A 14907-nucleotide genomic window follows, 5' to 3' on the forward strand; every position below is an offset into this window, starting at 1 on the left:
GGACACTAAGTTTGGAATATTCTACAAATCTGTAGCACATTTGGATGAAGTTACAATAGAGTGAAGTATATTTAAAATAGGCTAGAGGTCGTGTTCATAACCGTTATTTCTGATCAAAGGAAAATGCATTTTTAAAAATATGAAGAATGCATTTCTTGATATTAGAAACACCATGATGACCAAAAACAAATGAAATGGATGTCTAAACAATAAAATCTAAGTAATCTCTGATTTAAATTGTTAAAAACTGCTCTAACGGTGAAGAATACACTGTGGTGTTAAAAGAACTAGAATCTGTCACTTTAATGCTGTGTGTTTCCGGTCACATCGGAGTTTGACGTTTCTACCAAGAGTCCCTAGCTGATGCTTGCTGAGAACTAGAGAACGTGTTACAAGGTCGAGTGTGTTCAGAATTATCAAAACCGAAATCCATAGAGTTATTATTTTTTTTAGACGGCAATTAGTACATTTTAACTATGAGTGTTCTAGTCTTTTACAAAGGACTCTTTCGACACAGTCTAAATAACGAAAAAAGGAAACCCGCTATCGCCACATGGAATAATTCTTCCGAAAAGCAGCAGAGGATATTTTATATTCATTTATTACTTCTTGGGTGGACAAGACAGCACATGCCACGTTTTTTGATTCAGTAGTCATGGAGCTATAGTTTGGACGGGGAAGTTCCAACGATTCCACCGAAGATGATCGGTTATTTAATACTGAAAACCAAGATGGCTATAGTTGGGACTGTACATTGTGATCAGATTCAGTGTCTGCGGCTCATACTGCATTCTTCACTCGATACTGGAAGTTGAGAACTGATGGCAACTATTGATCGAACAATTTATAAGGTCGGATGTTGTCGACTATCGTCAGAATCTGTTTGGGTTAATTAAAGAAACGATGAATGATGTTAACTTCCAATAGGTATTCGACGGTCAGAGATTTAAGTTTGGGATTCTCTCTCGGTGTTATTATATCTGTGATTATCTACAGCATCGTCTGCGTACCTCGGCTGTCTCATACGACTCGCAAACACGTAGTTAAAAACGATATAACCGAGAGATTACGTAAACAGACGATCTCTTCCGAAGGTAAAGTTGCTAAGTTTGTTTGTTTGTGTTGTTTAATGATACCATTAGAATCCATTGATTACAGAGTCAACGGCTATTGCATGTGCAGTATTTTGTAATTCTGTCTTGTCGCCATGTGCCAAAGGTGGGGGCTTTAATGTGAACCTAGCGGACACCTTTTGTTTATATTTCTCCTGGACACCTATACGAATATTCTAATATTACACTGTACAACATTTTGACCTCGGCGGGGAGTGGGATCGTCCAAAGTCCCTGACCCTGACCCACCCCCAACCCCAGGCTTCGCACCTGCACGTAGTAATAACCATAATGAAAAACACCAAAATTGCCGTAGTTTAAAATGTATCTGGGTGTCGTTAATCACCTTTTGTTACCTCAAAATGTGGGACGGGACGTAGCCCAGTGGTATAGCGTTCGCTCGATGCGCGGTCGGTGTGGGATCGATCCCCGTCGGTGGGCCCATTGGGCTATTTCTCGCTTCAGCCAGTGCACCACGACTGGTATATCAAAGGCCGTGGTATGTACTACCCTGTCTGTGGGATGGTACATATAAAAAAAATCCCTTGCTGCTAATCGAAAAGAGTAGCCCATGAAGAGGCGACAGCCCATGAAGAGGCGACAGCAGTTTCCTCTCTCAATATCTGTGTGGTCCTTAACCATATGCCTGACGCCATATAACCGTAAATATAATGTGTTGAGTGCGTCGTTAAATAAAACATTTCTTTCTTTTTTTCTTTCTGTACCGATTTCTCTCTTACTAACAACGGCAACTAAGCATTGTCCACGGCCCCGTTCCACGAAGCGATCTTAGCGCTGTGATCAACTTAAGTTCCTAGTTAGCCGAGATGCACAAGCACGGTGTGCTTGAACCTTAATTCGATACAAGCACAAAACTAAATTAAAATGATTGATTGGTGTGCTTTATATTATTCCACTTCATTGAACATCTGGTGAGTAGCCCATTCGTAAAGAGCTCGTCTGGTGTGCGGTCAGTCTTGGATTTGATTGAAACATATTATATTGCATATAAGGTACAAATGGATTGGGCACAAGTTATCCAACTTACGAAGCCCTCTCCTAATAACATACAATAATGACAATATGACAATAACGGCGACTGCAATTATTACAAGAATATACCAAACAAATTAAATATTCAAAGAAAGAAAAACAAATCACAGGAACTACACAAAAAAAAAAAAAAAAAAAAAAAAAAAATGAAAAAAAATTAAGAAGGAAAGCAAACGAAGGTGATTCATTTTCCAATCGGACAACCCAATTTATAAAATATCTTAGCAGACAGGTTCCTGGGTAACTGATTTAGATTTAATTAGACATTATTATTATTATTATTATTATTATTATTATTATTCAAAACGCTGTGTTTCTTTAATATATTTATGTACAATATAGAATATTTGTTTGTTAATAATACCATTTACAACAGTATTGCCATACAATACTAATTGCAGATTAACCGGTGCAGACGTTTTCAAAGAATCTAAAAGAAGTTGTCTCTGTGTGGTAAAAAGATTACATTCAAAGAAATAATGATAGCAGTCTTGGATCGATACTCGTCGATGGGCTCATTGGACTATTTATCATTCTAGCCAGTGTATGTACTATCCTGTCTGTGGGATGATGCATATAAAAACACCTCTGCTAATTGAAAAGTTTACCCCCCTTTGCGAATCCTTATTCCTCCAGGGCTTAAAGGATATAATTGTATAGTAAAGTAATATTAAATATACTTGTGTAATAGTTTTTTCTTAAATTATTTTTAGACTAGCCCGACTGAAAAATTGCACCATCTAATTATTAAATTTAAAATCCATAACCTGAACTATTAAATATCGATTTATGGTGCCCTAAAAAATGTAATTTAAGTTAAGTTAAAAATCTCTTAAATTTTTAAAGCCCCACTATATATTTTTGGCCCTTATTTTGGTCATACCATATTAATACAAAATTAGTCCCCTTCACTTTAAACTCACCTTCCCCTCCCCCCCCCCCCTCCTACCCCGGAATTGGTCATTGGCGAAGTCAGAGGCTAAGACCGGGGTGGGCGTGCCTGAACCTCTGTGGATATGGGCACGTAAATAGAGTTCCCATCCCATACCCCAGTGGGTGGCGGTGTCTTTAATTATCTTTGTCCACCAAATAACTATACACTGGCGTAGGAAGCGGGGGGGGGGGGGGGGGGGGGGGGGGTCATGTGCCCCCTCCCCCCACTTTTCAGATATTAAGCTTTATAATGGTGTAAAAGTGCGTAAATATAAAAATGTGCCCCACCCCCCCCCACCCCCGAACTTTTTAGCACCTTCCTACGCCACTGCTATAATTAAAAGGTGTTGAGTGTGTTGTTAAATAAATAAAAATCCTATTTTCTATTTGATCATCATAACATGTGTTCGAAAGCTAGACGGACATTCGGACAGTTATAATCGTCAGTCTAGCTCTCGAACGGCAAAGCACTCTGACTAACACTGCCATAGCTAGCTAGTCCGTACGCCCCCACACAGCCATATTCTCACCATGAGACATGTGTCATCATAATCAGGGTCGTACCGTCCTGGGAAGGGGGACGGGTGGGGGGGGGGGCAGTTGCCCCCTTAGAGTCTCTCCAGAAAATAGCATACACATCTCAGGGTTTAATTTGTACAGTGTTTCATTTGTTTATAAAAAGCAGTGTCCCCCTAGGATTTTGATCAGGGTACGACCCTGATAATGAAGCCGATCACCCGACGACACGGTTCCAGTGACAGTGTACGTGCAGGTCAAATAACCACAATTAAAAGGTGTTGAGTGTGTCGTTAACTGAAACATCATAACACGTGTTCTGGTGACTCATACTGATCACAAACCAACAGACCTGCGCGTACACTGTCTCTGGAACCGATGTTCATTTCGTTTCAACTTATTTCCGTTCTTATATCCAATTAAGGTTCAAGCACGCTGTCCTGGGCACACACTTCAGGTATCTGGTCTGTCTGTCCAGGACAGTGGGTTAGTTGTTAGTTGGTTAGTGGTTAGTGAGAGAGAAGAGGGTGTTATGACATAACACCTATCCATTGAGCCCTTAAGAGCTCGCTCTGGGTTGGATCCGGTACTGGGCTGCGAACCTTTACCTACCAGTCTGTAGTCCAGTGGCTTAACTACTGCGCCACCGAGACCGGTGGAACCGTTGTAACATAACTATAACTGTAAGAACCGGCCTCGGTGGCGTCGTGGTTAGGCCATCGGTCAACAGGCTGGTAGGTACTGGGTTCGGATCCCAGTCGAGGCATGAGATTTTTAATCCAGATACCGACTCCAAACCCTGAGTGAGTGCTCCGAAAGGCTCAATGGGTAGGTGTAAACCACTTGCACCGACCAGTGATCCATAACTGGTTCAACAAAGGCCATGGTTTGTGCTATCCTGCCTGTGGGAAGCGCAAATAAAAGATCCCTTGCTGCTAATCGGAAAGAGTAGCCCATGTAGTGGCGACAGCGGGTTTCCTCTCAAAATCTGTGTGGTCCTTAACCATATGTCTGACGCCATATAACCGTAAATAAAATGTGTTGAGTGCGTCGTTAAGTAAAAACATTTCTTTCTTTCTTTATAACTGTAAGAGGGCGTGTAATTCAACGATGCCGTAAACAGCCATTACGTCGGGTTAATCGGCTTCATTATGACGACACAGGTCTCATGATGAGACTATGGCTGTACGAGCAAGTACGGACAAGCTAATTATAGCAGTGTTAGCCAGAGAGCTTTGCCGTTCGAGAGCTAGACGGACATTTGGACGGTTATAATAGAATGCTTGTCAACTCGCCTCAAACGGTTTAGTTAACTCGCCCCCCCCCCTCTCCCCACCTCCCTCCCATGTAGTCTTAGTAGCTCCAACGTATCTGTTTCAGTCAGACAAAACCAGTTTAATATAAATGTCCATTGCTCCTGTTACTACTGTGACGTTGACAACTTTGAACTACCAGTGAATGGTCTCGCGTGAAGTATGTTGCAGTACCATCAAAAGTTTTATATTAATTTAAGTTTACTTTGACCGTAATAAAGCGCAAATGGGGCGAGTTGACCAATCACTGGGGCGAGTTGGTAACATTTTTTGAGCGAGATGACTAAACAATGTGAAGCGAGTTGACCAACCACTGAAGCGAGTTTACCTGCTCCCTTGCTCTGTGCAAACGGACATTTTTTATTTATTATTATTATTATGATTATTATTTTTTAATACATATTTATTGTCCCAGATCATATAGCAGTGTCGGGCTTGGGAGCCCCGAATCACTGCTTTACATTTGTATCCATGGTCTAAGCAGCAACAAACTGTGTTAAAAATAACAAAAACTAATAGAAACTGATTCAGGGTGAAGTTCAATTCATGCATACAGACGAACATGGACAGTGATCTATAATATAACTATTGTTATGATCCGAGATTTAAACGGGAACAGAGAAAATATCGAATAAGAAGGATGAGAATCAGAAAAGGATGTAGAAGAAGAAGAAGAAGAAGAAGAAGAAGAAGAAAAATAAGAAAAATACAAGACAGATATAGATGGCATAAGAAGAAGGAAAGAAGTTGTTTTGAATTAAATAAGACATGAAACTCTGCGATCTCCAAACAAGCCACGCACTAAATCAGTCACAATATATATTGCTACATGTATATATGTATACATCATATTTTCTTAATATTAATTATATCTATATTACTATCACTCACTCATTAAAGAGGTTGAGCCATGGGGACCATTCTTTAATACATTTTTCATAATTGCATTTTTTAAATAGAATATATCCAAAAAAAATTGCAATATGTTTTTAATGGCAGTGATTTTTAAGCATTTTTTCTGTATTTTTGTACAGTAAATATGGTATTTTATATTAATAATTAGCCAGTTAAGAAAGTTATCTTTTTCATTATTTATGAAACCCAACATGATATTATTTTTATTAAAAGTAATTATATTGCCAGTCTTAGTTAATATCCAGGCTTGTACCGAATCCCATACGGACATTTAGACAGTTATAATTATTCTCTCTGTCGAGCGATTATAACCGTCCGAATGTCCGTCTGGCTCTCGAACGACAGAATACGCGGGCTACGGCACTGCATTCTGTTCCGACTCGTACACATATTTAAGTGAGGAGCCTGGATACTTACGGGGTTCTATGTGATATGTGTATGTTTAGATGACCCCCCCCCCCCCCCCCACCCTCCTAAAAAAGAGGAGTTTGGAGCACCTAGATAACAAAATAGTTTCACATAACCACACGTGGATCAAATGTAAGCCTTAGTCCTCAAATGTGTGTTGGGGGCTGTCTGGTGTTGCTCGTCTATGTGATGGGGGCTGTCTGGTGTTGCTCGTCTATGTGATGGAGGGCTGTCTGGTGTTGCTCGTCTATGTGATGGAGGGCTGTCTGGTGTTGCTCGTCTATGTGATGGAGGGCTGTCTGGTGTTGCTCGTCTATGTGATGGGGGCTGTCTGGTGTTGCTCGTCTATGTGATGGGGGCTGTCTGGTGTTGCTCGTCTATGTGATGGGGGCTGTCTGGTGTTGCTCGTCTATGTGGTGGGGGCTGTCTGGTGTTGCTCGTCTATGTGATGGAGGGCTGTCTGGTGTTGCTCGTCTATGTGATGGGGGCTGTCTGGTGTTGCTCGTCTATGTGATGGAGGGCTGTCTGGTGTTGCTCGTCTATGTGATGGAGGGCTGTCTGGTGTTGCTCGTCTATGTGATGGAGGGCTGTCTGGTGTTGCTCGTCTATGTGATGGGGTAGGCTGTCTGGTGTTGCTCGTCTGTGTGATGGGGGGGGGGGGGGCTGTCTGGTGTTGCTCTTGTATGTGATTGGTTTTTTAATTATGCAAATTGTTTATTATTATTATTATTATTATTATTATTATTAAAATTACTACTACTACTACCACTACCACCACCACTACTACCACTACCACTACCACCACTACTACTACCACTACCACTACTACTACTACCACCACCACCACCACCACCACTACTACTACCACTACCACCACTACTACTACCACTGCTACTACCACTACTACTACTACTACAACTACTACTACTACCACTACTACTACTACTGCCACTACTACTACTTCTACTACTACTTCTACTACTACTACCACTACTACTACTACTACTACTACTACTACTACTGCCACTACTACTACTACTACTACTACTACTACTACCACTGCTACTACTACTACTAATACCACTACTACTACCACTGCTACTACCACTACTACTACTACCACCACCACTACCACTACCACCACTACTACTACTACCACTACTACTACTGCAACTACTACTACTACTACTACTACCACTACTACTACCACTGCTACTACCACTACTACTACTACTACCACTACTACTACTACCACCACTACTACTACTGCTTTCCTGTCAGTGGGAAAGTGCATATAAAAGATCCCTTGCTGCATTAGGAAAAAAGTAGCGGGTTTCCTCTGATGACTACGTGTCAGAATTACCAAATGTTCAATATCTAATAGCCGATGATTAATTAATCAATGTGCTCCAGGGATGTCGTTAAACAAAAACAAACTTTTGTTTTGTTTAGAATGTGAAATGACAAACAGAATATCAACCGGTAATTCTTCTGAATCGCAATTTATGTTAACGCCTTCTTACAAAACAAACGTTGTGTTCACTATATAATATGCCCCTTTCATAGTCCATTCCTTGACGTGGTGAGGGGCTTGTATGTCTCAGTGACCCAGAGAGCTATGCCAGCAGAAGCTGTGGCTTCTGTTAGGGACACCCAAGCTGACCTGGTTAATGGGTAGAGGCTAGACTGCTATGGACTAAGGGTGAGGTAACCCTAACAGAAACCTCGAGTGTTGAAGTCAGAGGTATTGGGCCGCACGGCGCACTCTAACAGACCACAATACCATGCATCAACAGCTATTATGACTACTATATAATAAATACACGTATTTTTCTATCCCCAGATGACACGAGGATAGCCGATGTCGTCAGTGAACACGTTCGAGTCCTCTGCTGGGTTCTAGTCCAGGACGGAGCGTTCCACACGAAAGCCGTCCACATAAACAACACGTGGGGGAAGCGGTGCGACAGGCTCCTGTTCTTTGGTTCCACCACCAATGAAACAAGCCCCGTGATTGGCTTAGGCGTTAAAGATGGCCGCCACCGACTGGCCAAGAAAACGTTCGCGGCGTTGGCCTACGTATTCAAGCATCATTTTAACGATGCGGACTGGTTCTTGAAGGCCGATGTCGACACATTCGTAGTTATGGAAAACCTGAAATATTTTCTTAGCGACGAAGACACGACTCGACCCGTGTGGTTCGGCGAACACTACAAGCCGTATCTGTCGCCGTGGAGTTACAACAGCGGCGGGGCTGGCTACGTTTTGAGTAGGGAGGCGCTACGACGATTCGGCAGTCACGTGGGGCACTCCTTGGCGTGCACCAACGCCAACGGGCCCGAGGACGCCACTCTAGGATATTGTCTACAAACCCTGAACGTGAAGGTGGGAAATACCACGGATAAACATGGACGGTCTCGGTTTCATTTCGACATGGCGCCCGATCAAATTGCGGGGAGGCAGTTGCCGTGGTACAAACATTATTTAGCTGGTCCGTATAGGAAGGTAAGTTACTGCTAGTATTATATACGTTGTTAGTTTATTAGAATAGGGTTATGGGTTACAAACACTTGCATATTCTGATGGAAGACCTCTGAAAATTGCGAGAACCCATTTTTTGTTCGCGAAAAATGTGGAGCACCATGTACTTGGATAGAACGGGTTACGCAAAAGGGAAACAGGTTACGTTGATTTATTTCTGCGTGGCCGATAAATGGGTCACGCAGATTTTCAATTCTCAGAGGTCTTTGATGGGAAGAAATAAGGGATCACGCCAAAACTAACAGGAAGATGTTACTGAACCAAAACCCTCATCCACTGTATCACCACGACTATACGTATTCGAATGACCGTCCTGTGTTAGTTTTGATTTAGTAACCGGCCTCGATGGTGTCGTGGGTAAGCCATCAGACATGTGAGGACATCTCGCCGATTTCTTTTTCATTAACAACTAACCGTTAACCATCTGTCATGGACAGACAGCCCAGATATCTAAGGCATGTACCGAGGACAGAAGGTGGAGATAATTATGTATTATAATTATATCTGGTGCTATCATTTTTGAAGCTTTAGAAATGTGACCTAAACAGAACACTACAGTACTTCGCTGTGATCATTTATGAAAACCTTTGTACTGATAATATTTACATATTAGCTTCTCTATAAGCACGAGCTCAAACGTATAATGCTCTCCTAAGGTACAGTGGGTCAGAAAATCGATCGCACTCTATGGACTTTTTCCCATCCCAACCAGCAAAGACCGTGTTATATTATGACAGTCTGTTGAACAGTGCACGTAAAAGATCCCGTGCTGCGTTATTGATATGCTTAGCCTATGTGACGTTAGCATGTCTGTCTGTCTGTCTCTGTCTCTGTCTCTCTCTCTCTCTCTCTCTCTCTCTCTCTCTCTCTCTCTCTCTCTCTCTCTCTCTCTCTCTCTCTCTCTCTCTCTCTCTCTCTCTCTCTCTCTCTCTCTCTCTTGGTGTTAATGGAAAAAATTTAATGGGTTTCCTCTGAAAATTGCATCCCCAGTCTGGAGTTCGACGCGGTAAAACGTGTTTGTTTCGCTTGTGCACACTGCAAGTGCTTTCGCGGCTCGACTTGGGGATCCTTCACTTTGTTGTTTTTGTAAAAGAAGTGAAGTTTTTTACTGGGATGTATGCGGCCATTAGAACTGATTGAACGCTGGAACGCTTCTCGTTTCGACAGTCTGCACCACCAGGTTGGATTCTTTTTTAGCGAGATTCCTTGCCGCCACGTCATTTCTCCGTCTAACTATGTTAACTTGGTTTTTTTCGTGACTCGTATGACGGTCATTCTGCTTAACGCCACGGTTGTTCGCGTTTAGTCTCTACATGTCCGAGCCTGTCCTAGCAGCACTGGAAGATTGACCGCTCCACTCTAAGAAGAAATATTGACCGCTCCACTCTAAGAAGAAATAGGAAGCGGGGTCGGCCCCTACTACTCTTTTCTAGACTTTACTTTGTTTTATTGTGATACCATCTCGTATCCTCCGGAGATGGACCCGTCCGCACCACTATACCAACCCATGACGACTGGACTATACCCTAGTCTGATTCTCTCTCTCGTTCAGACGGATCCGGCTTCTCAAGATTTGTATTTCAGCACAGCACACTATACCTTCAACTTCTATTGACTGTCAATCTAAGGGTTTTCTTGACGGGATGCAACCCATCTCGTCCCTACAAGCTGTGCACCTTAACGAGGCCACTCACGTGGACATATATATCGGACTTTAAACTGTTAGACCTTCGTTCAAAAGTTTATGTCGAAATTACTTCTTTTTTTAAAAAATATTTTTAAATAGTCCGATCCTCTCTTCTTTCTCTTATTTATTTTTGGACTGTCCTTTTATTTTTGGCTTATTATTTTTTTTTAAATTCTATTAACTTTTTTACTAATTGCTATTTTAAAAATTCTGCCCATTTTCAACATTTAAAGGCCGTGGTATGTGCTATCATGTCTGAGGGATGGTGCATATGAAAGATCATTTGCTACTAATGGCAAATGTGGTGTGTTTCCTCTCCAAGACTATATGTCAAAATTAACAAATATTTAACATCCAATAACCGATGATTAATAAATCAATGTGTTCTAGTGGTATCGTGAAACAAAACAAACCTTTAACTTTTATTTTGTTTCAGGGCCTTGAGTGGATGAGCGACTACCCGATCTCGTTCCACTACGCCAAGACACACGACCTCCTCGCTCTCGAGTTTTTCTTCTACACCGTCAGACCTCGTGGCGTCTTCCGGGGCTTTCCGGAGATAAACAGAGCATCTTCCGGGGATACCCGAAGATAACAGAGCATTTTACATGGATCCCCGAAGTAATGCAGAACATCTTTCGAGGAATCGTGAAGTAAATTGAGCATCTTCGGGGAATACCCGAAATAATAAGAGTATATTCCGAAAATTCCCGAAGTGAAAACAGCATCTACCGGGGATTCTCAATGTAACCAGATCATCGTCCGGATATTCCCGAAGTAAATGGAACATGTTCTGGACATTCTGGCAGTAAAACAAGTTCCTAACGTGGCCTGCCAGTAGTAAATGGAGCTAATAGTTGAGAATACTGGTTAACTAGATTTTAATCAATGTATGCAAAAAAGTTTTTAAAAAAAAAAAAAAAGGAGAAGAAGAGTAACCCACCAGCATGCTTAACGCCAGGAATGTTTCAATAAGGTGCGTGTTTCATAGTGAACGGTTCATTTCATGACTAATGTTTCAATAAGGTGCGTGTTTCACAGTGAACCGGTTCATTTCATGACTAATGTTTATTGTTTCAGTAAGGTGCGTGTTTCATAGTGAACCGGTTCATTTCATGACTAATGTTTAATGCTTCAGTAAGGTGCGTGTTTCATAGTGAACCGGTTCATTTCATGGCTAATGTTTAATGTTTCAGTAAGGTGCGTGTTTCATAGTGAACCGGTTCATTTTATGCCTAATGTTTAATGTTTCAGTAAGGTGCGTGTTTCATAGTGAACAGGTTCATTTCATGGCTAATGTTTAATTTTGTAAAGACGGAAGAACAGTCCAAAACAAGAGAGAGAAAAAAGAGAAACGATAATTGTCAAGGTTTTATTTTCACGCCTAGCGAACCTCCTCCTGGTTATACGCCTGTTTCAGGAAAAACAGTCTGGTTGATGGTATTTTGGATACGCCCCCCGCGTTATGGAAATACCTCCATACGAAGAACACCTTGTTACAGAGATCAACTTTTCGATGGATGTTTTTTTTTTAAGGGAGGGGTGTGTGATTGGCGAAGGGTATCCTTTTATTAAATTGTTACCAAGACTCTCAAAGATAATCGTTCAAAACACGAAACTAAAAGAAGTTGTGCAATTATTTTATTAACAACAGCGTCAGAGAGGAAAATACAAACAATGTAGATGTTCGTCTTTCATCTCCAGTAGAACGCAGTTGTGAGTTTGTCTCAAGATTCCTGAAACTTGTCATCAGTGGAAAGCAACGCCGGGATCGTGTCGTCACTGAAAACGTTCACAAAACATACAATGCCATAAGCGTACAAGACAACGGGACAGGAGCAAAACCTCAAATTCGGGCAAAAATGATACAGATATTCGGGAAAAATGTGCCAACGTGACACTTTTTTTTACAATGTATTTCCATCATTCTACCCTCAAAATCAGTTGTAATCCACGTAAATATGCGTAGTGATTAGTTCACAGCCTTATATAGCCTGTTTGTGAATAAATGTTATGCAAATTCGGACATTTTCGTCAATTCGGGCAAAAGCCAGAATACCCCCCCCCCCCCCAAAAAAAAAAAAAAAAAAAAAAAAAAGACAGCCCGTACGCCTATGCAATATATGATGCGTGACAAGACGATTTCAGCTAGTGTTTTCTGTACTGACAAAAAGTATAATATTATGATTTAATCATTGACAAAATAAAAGTGTGAGTTATTTTATTAATAAAACGATGTCCGTACCATCGACCGCAGAAATCGGCAGAACACGTTAGACGTTTAACTTTCCTTCCGTTTACAAAATATAACTGGAGTTCACTCCTCATGACGAATACATGCTTATTCAGTCCCAACACATTCTTCACCAATCCATACCAAGTGAAAGATGACATACAGCCAACACCAGTGCCAGTATATCACTATTTAATCATAATAAATACATGTAGTGTTCTGAAAACAGACATGTACAGTGAGTGATACAAATGAAGGCACTTGTTTATTTAACGACGCACTCAACACATTTTATTTACGGTTATATTGCGTCGGACATATGGTTAAGGACAACACAAATATTTGAGGGAGGAAACCCGCTGTCACCACTTCATGGGCTACTCTTTTTCGATTAGCAGCAAGGGATCTTTTATATGCACCATCCCATAGACATGATAGCACATACCACGGCCTTTGATGTACCAGTCGTGGTACCCTGGCTGGGGCGAGAAAAAGCAGCTGTTTGCAGCAGTGAATCTTAAACATTTCTTACTTCAATACAAAGTCATCTTTAGGATATTCACCAATAATTGGAGTACATTTTAGGATATTACACAACAGAAGTACATTTAAAATCTTTCCACACAACAACATAAGTACATTTTTAAGATACTCCACAAAAATAGGGGTTCATCTTCAGGATATTCCGCACAAATAGGAGTATATTTTAAAGATAGTCCACAACAACAGAAGTACATTTAGAAACCTTTTCAACAATAATATAAGTACATTTTAAAGATATTCCACAAAAATTTGGGTACATTTTTAGATAAAATTCCATAAAAATAGGAATTTGACAAATAAATAAAATAATAATAATAAAATAAATAAATAAAAATAGAAACAAAATAAAATAAAATAAAATAATAATAATAACAAAATAAATAAATAATTTTTTATTAAAATAAATACTAGAAGGAGGGCACTATCCAAATCTACGTGTTGTTATGGTAATTACCTTAAGTTCCAATTTTTGCGTTCAGTGCAAACATATAACACGCTGACGTTACGAAGTCGAAATTAACTGACGGCGTCATCTCGCTGGGCCATGCGTTCTGCAGGTGAACGTTAGCGTACTGCGGCATAATGGTGTCGGAACACGGGTAGTACGTCAAGCAGCCACCCACGCTGTCCAGGAATCCAAGAAGATCGCCACTCTCGACCGGAATCCTCTCCGAGCTGTCGATAATTATCTCCCTTGCAAATCCAGCGAAACATTCAATTGAGTTCTGACCAACGAGTTCATACGTTCTACAAATTACAAGACAAAACCCCAATAAAAAACCCAACAGCAACAAAAGATTACATTAATTTAATACAAATAATTATTACCCATATGGTTAAAAATATCTTGGTACATATCAAAGTGATACGTCCCACTAGAACGCCAATGTGGGACGTAACATTTCGTGAAGTCGTCGATTGGCGCACTACAACCGTACAGGAACGTCAACCAAACGAGTTGAATGATATAAATTAACATCGATTATGGCTAATAAATAAGCTCGTGACAACAAACAATTATTTCACTCGGGACATAAACACGATACGAAATAGAAGTCGTTTAATATCCTATAATTATTGTTACACATTTTTTAACAGTGGAAACGGAAACCCAGTCCCACTTCTAGGCGCTCTTGATATAACAAAGCTGCAATTCTTCAAGCCACGTTATAGCGTATGGCTAATAAGTGTTTCCATCTATATAAAATTTGTTTTGTTTAACGACACCATTTGGATGTCAAACATTTGGTATATTGCCATATTGTCATTCTTGTATGTTATTAGGAGAGGGCCTCATCAGTTGGATAACCTGTGCCCAATCCATTTGTACATTATATGCAATAAAATTATGTTTCACTCCAATATTTGGTAATTCACACTCTATATTTTTTAATTAGCAGCTAGGAATCTTTTATATGCACTTCGTCACAGACAGGAAAGCACATACCACGGCCTTTGACCAGTTGTGTACCGGCCTCGGTGGCGTCGTGGTTAGGTCATCGGTCTACAGGCTGGTAGGTACTGGGTTCGGATCCCAGTCCAGGCATGGGATTTTTAATCCAGATACCGACTCAAAACCCTGAGTGAGTGCTACGCAAGGCTCAATGGGTAGGTGTAAACCACTTGCACCGACCAGTGATCCATAACTGGTTC

General features: G+C 40.8%; 2 protein-coding genes across 2 annotated transcripts in view; one reads left to right on the plus strand and one right to left on the minus strand.

Annotated features, from left to right (window-relative positions):
- The first annotated feature begins 6634 nt into the window (after positions 1-6634).
- Positions 6635-11955, plus strand: LOC121381462 (glycoprotein-N-acetylgalactosamine 3-beta-galactosyltransferase 1-like). The gene is made up of 3 exons (XM_041510780.1): positions 6635-6839; positions 8094-8755; positions 10915-11955. The coding sequence occupies exons 1-3, from the start codon at positions 6635-6637 to the stop codon at positions 11071-11073; spliced, it is 1026 nt and encodes a 341-aa protein (XP_041366714.1). The 3' UTR covers positions 11074-11955.
- A 150-nt stretch (positions 11956-12105) lies between these two features.
- The window catches only part of LOC121380426, a 42550-nt gene continuing 39748 nt past the window's right edge, over positions 12106-14907 (minus strand). The window contains exons 23-24 of the mRNA XM_041509240.1: positions 13709-14001; positions 12106-12260 (exon numbers count right to left, since the gene is read on the minus strand). Coding sequence (XP_041365174.1) covers positions 13710-14001 — 292 coding nt within the window. The 3' untranslated portion in view covers positions 12106-12260; position 13709. The remainder of the gene's footprint in view (positions 12261-13708; positions 14002-14907) is intronic.

The sequence above is a fragment of the Gigantopelta aegis genome, chromosome 9, assembly GCF_016097555.1.
Source record: "Gigantopelta aegis isolate Gae_Host chromosome 9, Gae_host_genome, whole genome shotgun sequence".
Classification (NCBI taxonomy): Eukaryota; Metazoa; Mollusca; class Gastropoda; order Neomphalida; family Peltospiridae; genus Gigantopelta; species Gigantopelta aegis.